The 7,582-nt window shown below is 53.2% G+C and overlaps 2 protein-coding genes across 2 annotated transcripts in view; one reads left to right on the top strand and one right to left on the bottom strand.

The window, feature by feature from the left end:
• Nucleotides 1-4,419, bottom strand: part of CSUI_005129 (longevity-assurance domain-containing) — a 7,976-nt gene extending 3,557 nt beyond the window's left edge. Inside the window, exons 1-5 of the mRNA XM_068065308.1 lie at nucleotides 2,972-4,419; nucleotides 2,217-2,269; nucleotides 1,244-1,413; nucleotides 715-952; nucleotides 155-373 (exon numbers count right to left, since the gene is read on the bottom strand). Of these exons, the coding sequence (XP_067922720.1) occupies nucleotides 155-373; nucleotides 715-952; nucleotides 1,244-1,413; nucleotides 2,217-2,269; nucleotides 2,972-3,151 (860 nt within the window). The 5' untranslated portion in view covers nucleotides 3,152-4,419. The remainder of the gene's footprint in view (nucleotides 1-154; nucleotides 374-714; nucleotides 953-1,243; nucleotides 1,414-2,216; nucleotides 2,270-2,971) is intronic.
• Nucleotides 4,420-4,611: 192 nt separating this feature from the next.
• Nucleotides 4,612-6,075, top strand: CSUI_005128 (uncharacterized protein). The gene has a single exon (XM_068065307.1). It carries the CDS (start codon nucleotides 5,365-5,367, stop codon nucleotides 5,749-5,751), a length of 387 nt encoding a protein of 128 aa, XP_067922719.1. The 5' UTR covers nucleotides 4,612-5,364; the 3' UTR covers nucleotides 5,752-6,075.
• The last annotated feature ends 1,507 nt before the right edge of the window (nucleotides 6,076-7,582 follow it).

Genomic DNA, 7,582 nt, shown 5'->3' with positions numbered 1-7,582 from the left:
GATAGATAGATAGATATGATAAACGCCACAATCGTGAACAGTGGGCTCGCTTAGACCGAAGAATGCAATGATGCTTTCTCCTAGTGACACTGACACATCCCGTCATGAGGGTGGTGTGAGCCTGAGCGGTGAGAGATTCCCCTCTAGGTCCTACCAGTAAATGTTCATGACGAAGACCGTAAGGAGCAAGAAAACGAAGAATCCCCAGTCTTCACTGTCGGCCGTGGCCTTCATATTTTTCACATTCTTGAAGATCGGGAAGAGCGCGGCAGCAGGGAACGCATATAGACGTAGGTAACCCCAGGAAATCATGAGGCAAGCGAAGAGGAAGAAGGTCACAACCTTATGTCGAGTGTCAACAAACACCTTGCACCTGCAAACGAGGCAAAGAAAGGTTGGACACTCTCAGAATGATGAAATCAGGGACAAGAGGCCCCTGTAAGTGCCGCCGAAAACAGGAACCTCCACGGTGGGGTACATACACACTGCATCTAAAGTCAGTGTACCCTCTGCAGTGACTCTTGTTCTGAAATCCAATTTATTTCAAAGAAAGCGTCTTTGGTGCAGAACTCAACACATATCCTTTTCCCACGTGCGCTGATCGGAGACCTCACGCCATAAACCCTGTTTTAAATTGAATGTATATGATCGTCTACCACGGAGGACTACCCTCTCCAAGACTGCGCGTCCATGTCATCGATCCACGCCGCCTACCCGCAAGAAAAGATATCACAGAAGTCATGACAGAAGAGGATGATGGACCCAACGCGAAGAAAATTGCCAATATACGAGAAGAAGATCAGGAGCATCGCACAGACGCAGGGCAGAAGCGTCTCCAGAAAATCGGGGAGCTTCGGAGAAAGAAGAAGAAGAATAAAGCAAGAAAGATGATAACCCGCGGAAACGAAGAAGTAGGAATGTGTGAAAGGATGAGATTCCTGAAACGGAAAACCTGTAGGGACAAACAAGAGATAGGCATCGCCGTCTCGTAAAGATATAGGAAGTGAGAAGTACGGACACAGGTACAACACACTATAACAGACCAGAAGAGCCCACCAAGTGAAGGTAAAAGCAGTTCTGCTCTTGCATTTCTTATGAAGGTCTAACGATACAGTGGCAGATGGCCAAGCCACAACGAGAGAATAGAAAGATGACCCGGGAACGAGAGGAAGCATTTAGAGATGTCTACGTAGACAGAGGAAGAGGGATTCGGCGTAAGCAGAGGTAGGGAAACCCTGCTTACCTGTGAAAAGAGCATCTTCTCCCCCAGTGCCGCCGAGAAGGCCAGGCCACCAAGACTCATGACGGAGAGACAAGAACGCGGCAAGAGTAACAGCTAAGAAATAAAGAGATTTCAAGGCCATTTCCGCGAAGCGACGTTGCTTCAGTGCGAACACCTGCCGCGACCAACGCCTGCGAAGAAAGACGAAAGCAGACGCCCCTGGTAACGAAATTCAGTCAATACGCATGGACATGGATTAGCAGTGACGGCACGGAACTAGGCACGTGTGAAGTTGTAGAGCCGTTGCGAATCGCGTGTCGGCCAGGCGATAAAGCACGGAACTCAAAAAAAAAAACAAATAAACAGCAAGCATCATTGTGTTGTGTTAACACGGTACAGCACCCACACAGGCAGAAGCAAAGAATGAAAAGCCTATTCTTTGCGAAGCTTGTAAATACCCAACAGACTGGAGTGAGTTCTCTGTCAAAGACCAGCAAAAGACGGGCTGGAAGGCCATACTGGTAGACCGCAGCGCAGCGTCACTAATGCGGCAATAGATTGCGGACCGCCACTTGTACGCCTAGGCAGGAGAAAGTGAGGAGCCCTGCAGAACTTAGTTGGCTATGTCCACAGCGTATAGGCACTGAAAGCTCAACTCCAACCGTCTCCTGCTGCTGACACCTATACCTTGTATGCCACTGCTACCTAGATGCTTGTTCACTTCTCAGCTCCACGATATGCACATGCAGCGCGGTATCTATCATGTGACGGAACCTGGCAACGTAATATGGGCCTGTGCTTCTACATGCGCCGGCTCTTAGATACTGGGGGTGATCTCAACGCAAGCATCCATCACGAAGGCCGCTACAGAGGACTAAATGAAAACAGTGTTGTATGTTACTTAGTGTTCTCTGCAGGAAAGAGACGCGCTAGTGGACGACTATGGCATTGCTGACGGCAGCCAAGATGCTAGAAAACACCATCAGACGCTTACTTCTGCGGCAGCACGTGTTCAGCAACAGGCTGCAGTACGCGGCGACCCACGCTCTGGGAAGAGAAGACGGAAACGTGAACAAGCCAGGCGTCTAAAGCAGACGGAGTTAGACGTGACGTACTCAAATGTACTGTCGCATGCTACGCGCTGTTTGAGTGTGCGCAGAACATCGCCTCACGTAGGAAAACGTCAGACATTCCAATGTCGAAGTCATTGTATCCTGCTATTTACGCCCTCGCATCACAATTGGCCATCTCTACACTGCCTCCGCCGGATGGATCAGGCTTGGAGAGGGGGACGCGTGGAGCAAACAAGGTCGGAGAAAGAGAATAGTCTTAAACAGAAGCGGAGCATCCAACCAGCTTACGTAAGGCGTGTGGTCACCCGCTCCAGACTATCACGACAGCCAGAGGTGCATGCTTATTCAAGCGAAAAGGGAAGGACAGACAGAGCTCCGCGACCACTCAGAATACATGCGACACTGAGAACACCACTTCCGTGTAAAAGCACACCGATAGGGTCGAGAAAAGCTCCAATGCACCCACATTCGGTCTAGGTCCGTGTAAATCTGATACGCGCTGCTCCGGTGCACTGCGGTTGTGTGCTGCACCGCTGGCGGATGCAAATACAGATATACTCAAGCAAACAACGGGTAGCGGGTTTGCATATGTCTATACATACGGACTTTCGCAGCACGAATTTACACTGTTACACGCGTTCGCAAAACGACGGAGTCCAGCGTGAGCGGGGGTCACCTGTATGATGAGAGAGGCAGTGGCTGTCAGTGTGGAATACAGCAGGAAGTCGAACGTCTTCGGATACGTCGCATGCTGAGTTTGGCGCTCTCCAATATGGTCCTTAATGTACCAAAAGTGGTACACCGACCAGCACAGAATGACCACCAGGACGAAAGTGAAAAAAGGATCAAGCTTCATCTTGGATTGGAGAATAGCAGCGCCGTCTTTCTTCGTAACTGGAGAGAACGGTGCCAGTCCGCAGTGATCTTCTGCGGGAAAAAATGGTTGGAAAGATGGCGACCTGATGTCAGACCAGCCGCCTGAAAAAAGGAAGCTGGCGTTGTACAGTTGACTACTGGTTATCGAAGGAAAATACGGAAACTCGGGTTAGTGAATCTCCTCGTCCTCTAGGTCGGCCGTGCGTTGTGACACAGACCTCAACGTAAGAGCCGTACACAGCCGCCGCCTTGCCCTCTCGGTAAGGAAGAACGGGACACCCACCAAGGACCCAGGGAAGTCGCAGTACAGGCACTACCTCGAAGCGAAAGAGGAAAAATCAGTCAGCTGCGTAGCCGTGCACTGTATCCACCGCATGAGAGGTGAAGTTTGTCCGGTTGACGTGGCGAGGACTGATGCAGCTGCCCTAACGGGAGCTCATCGATGCACAGACCTATGCGTTACAGAAACTGTTCTGCCGGTCGGTGTGTACTGTCCGGCCCATGGAGACTGAGGAACTCAAACAGTGAGCAATCTCCGCACTAACCCGGAGACGGCAAGGAAGGCGGCAGTCCAACCCACCAGCGGCTGAAGTTTCTTCGGATTTACGGGTGGACCGTCTAGCAGAGCCAAAATGGTTGGGCCGCGGCAGAGCTGTCAGAGCGCCACGTTAAACTATGCGGTGCTCGACGCCCAAGAAAAAGGCTCAACAAAGACGGACAGTTCTCCAGTCGAAGAACTTGAGAAGACAGGTCGGGAGAGACGCTTCCGAAATCTCCCTGAAGTAGGAAAGAAACCAGTCCCGTGCTTACAAAACAGAGTAAAATGCTAAAAAAGCTCCAAAGAGGAAGAGGGCGCCGCAAGAGGAGCAGCGTGCGACAAAGCCTGCAGACGGACAATTCAATGCCGCGGGCGAGATCCTTTGTGACATTCACAGGGACAGAGACGGGACTGAGGAAGCTCGGGCTTGTCTTCTCCACGGAATAACGAAAAAGCAGGAAACCGACAGCCAAGCCGGGACGAAGGAGGTGGCCCGCCAGACAGTACCTTTTCCACGAGTCGGGGAGGACAATCAGACGAACGAGCGAGAGCAAAGAAGGGAGAAAAGGGCCAGCGCCACAGAATCCGCCGCGTAGGACGAGTGGGCAATGCTACGCTGAAAACGGTGCTGGCTTCGCACTGTGGCACCAAACGAACAGTCGAGATACGCTAATAGAAGCTTGATATTATCAACAGAAAGAGACTATAAGGGGACAATTGCATATCCTAACCCGGAAACGCGCACAAGGCTCCCGGACGACGCGGTCTGCGCGCAGCGAGCGCGGACATGACCCACCGCGAACGCGCGGGAAAAATTTAGACCCTCCCTCCCCCCCAGAAGGGTCAGGCCAATGTCCTCGGTATCTGACGGTGGCACGCACACACACAGAAAGTCGCCTTCGGAGCAAAGGGGGCCAGCTTCACAACGCAGTCGCTTTATGCCCCCCGGGGCGACCGTCCCCAGTCAGCTGTTGGACTTAAGAGTTGCCCTGTAACAAGCAGACAAAAGCGTTTGCTGTGCAAGCAAGAGTCTGTAGTATTCCAAGGCCCGCTTCGAGAGTCCACAGCCACAGACCACCTCTGGACGTGCTGGGCAGGGAGTGTGTGGCACTGCATCGATTTGGCGAGAGGGGATTTTCGCCGATAGCCGAAAGAGACCCCGCCAGGTGGCCTGGAACTACAAGCAACTTCCAGCTTTGGTACGACGTCGTATGAGTTTTTCCGAGAAAATGGTGGGAGGTCATACAAGACTCTTGAGAAGCGGCGGATGCTACCCTCCGTTGAAGCCTAGTGGAAGTCGCCGGTTTCTGTGCGCGGGCGAATTCCTGCGAGCTCACGAGGAAGGCGTTTCTGTCAGAGATTGTAAGTGCACTTCTCCCCGGGGAAGTGGTCTACCATGAAACCCTGCCACAAGGAGTGGCACTTCAGTAACTCACTGCCCGACCGACCGCAGCCTAGTCTGCGCAGTTGCCGCAGGTAGCACCGTTTGCGAGGAACTTGTAATTGGGAGACGAAAAGCATGGCCTTGGGAACAAAAAGTGGTGAGAGTCAGAGCAACAACGGCGAAGAGACGGGAATGTCCTTTCTCATAGAGGGGCAGACGTCTCGCCTCGCGCCGCCGTTACACGCGGGTACCGCGTACCGGACTCCACAAGATGGCAGAACACAACAGCAGTTGCTGTTGGTCGTGTCCACCCGTCAGGAAACGAGTATGGCCGGACAGTGAGGAACTAACTTCGGAGTCCTTTGCCAGAGAGGTCGACAAAGGCTCGACATTCTTTGAGCTGACAACCCACTGCCTGACTCCGTCGCCCTCGCACCGAAGAGGTTTGAGATCCAGTTCGAACCGCTGCCCCACGTTCCCCCTCAAATTCGGGTGTGCCATCCGCTCCGGAGGCGGATTCGCGTCATGGTCTCATTTCATTGTAAGCTTGTGCTGGGTGTTCGGTTTAGCATTCAGGGGAGCTGTGGTGCTTTCGTGGAGTTACTCACGTGTGCAGGGAAGGCTCCGAGGCCGCTCACCCGTCAGGCGCGTTTCTTGATCTGAGTGGTTCCATGTTGTCCACTCTTCGTCCCTCGCCGCGCCATAGGTCGTTCTTGTTTCCTTCCTCCTTGGTAGCCTTGCCTTGCTGCTGCACGGCGCTGCTGTCGCCAGCACAGATCTACGAATTTTCCACCCTCCGTCGAGCAATCTGGGGTACTGATGCACGGTCCTTGCAACCATTCCTTATCGGCTGACGCATTCTACGCGGGCTCTCCACGCGACTGCCTTTGCCCGTAGCGCCGCATTGCCTGTATGGCCGCAGAACATCATACACGCGCAGAAGCCGATGTGTGTATGCATGTAATGATGGCGCCGTCCCGGGGAGGCGTCTAACTGGGTGCTCCGACATCTGGATGCTGAATGAGAGGCTTGAGTCCGAGCTTTCCGGAGTTCCTGCTTGAGTTCGAGCCTTCCGAGTTTCCGGACCAGTCACTACCCGTGGCACGGCATGTGGAGGGGTCCAACGTGAAGCGCTCTGGGAACGAGTTTCTCTACTTGCGCTCAGAAAGACGGCTCTTTTGTCAGACCACGGAGGAAACCACTTCGCAAAGCGAACACCCACCCGACCCAACGAATTTCCTGCAGCACTCATCCTCAGCATCCGCGTATGCCAGTGACTGGGGAAAAGGACTAAGCTATTACTTGTGTTATTTTTCCTACCAGCGGCTTTCGGCTGAATCGATGAGTCGAATTATCTCTTCCAGACAATTATGACTGCAATACTAGTAGGTATTACAATCATAGTCGTTGCGGCATGACAAGGAAACATCTCTCGCCGCAGTGCGACATTAACGCTGCCCGTTAGGGTCTGTGCACCCGGGCGAAGTGCCTCTCCGTATAACACTTCTTTCTACGACAGAAGCACAGAGTCATGGAGAGCAAGCGGCCGCCACAAAGTAGTCAAGAAACTGGGACGTCGGAGGTGCCGGCACCCGCCGGACAGTCGCTTCCCCTTCATGCTACCTAACAACTCGTGTAGTGCGATAACTGGGTGATCGATAGTGTGAGAGCTGGCCAGCTGGGCCCAAAGCCGAGACTGCCGAGGAAGGTTGACAAACCCGGAGGTTTACCTGGGACGATGAGGGGGACGTGACTGAATCAGATCAACATCCTATCTCACGGTTGATCGCCCCTTTTGCGGGACAGAACACAAGAGTGAGGATATTGCCGGAAGGTAGTGCTAGTTTGCGAGAAACGACCTCCCCTCAAAAGAGCGGACTGTCCAAGAGTGCAGCTAGCCCGTGAAGAAATTCGTGGGCGCCTCCGCTACCTTTGTTGGCCTGCAGGAGAGTCTACAGCAGAACGAGTGGGGGCTCTGCAGCTGCCTGAGCGGGTGTTGCGTTGCTTCTCTTTTCCGCATTGTAGACGCGGATCTGCAGAATATCAGTCGCTCGACGGGTGATGGGTAGCTGCCATGTTGTTAAACTATTACCAGAATGGCCTGCATGCTCCACAATGTACGGGGACGGGGCTGAGACAGTGTGACCGTAGTCTGTTACAGGTAAAGTCTGGATGTGCCGAACCCGTGAGCGCCTCAGTCAGCGCGACTGCATTGCGAAGAGATTTACCATCATGAGTCACTTCCTCCGTTAATCAGGGACACAGTCAGTTTCGGCACATACCGCAGCCGGCAACCCAGTCGACGGCAGTACCGGGCGGCCTGAAATATCTATGCACTGGTGGTGTCAAAACAAGAGAGCCGTTCGGAGATGTTCTTTTCAGACTTCACCACAACAGAGTCGAGTGACGCCATCTCCAAAACACGTGCGAGTCTGAGACGCTAGTGGAATGCAGTGACTGCTCCGGACGATCTAGTCGCAAGAACGCCA

The sequence above is a fragment of the Cystoisospora suis genome, assembly GCF_002600585.1.
Source record: "Cystoisospora suis strain Wien I chromosome Unknown contig_2469, whole genome shotgun sequence".
Taxonomy (NCBI): domain Eukaryota; phylum Apicomplexa; class Conoidasida; order Eucoccidiorida; family Sarcocystidae; genus Cystoisospora; species Cystoisospora suis.
Note: the sequence above shows the minus strand (reverse complement) of the source record. Positions and strands in the feature narration are given on the sequence as shown.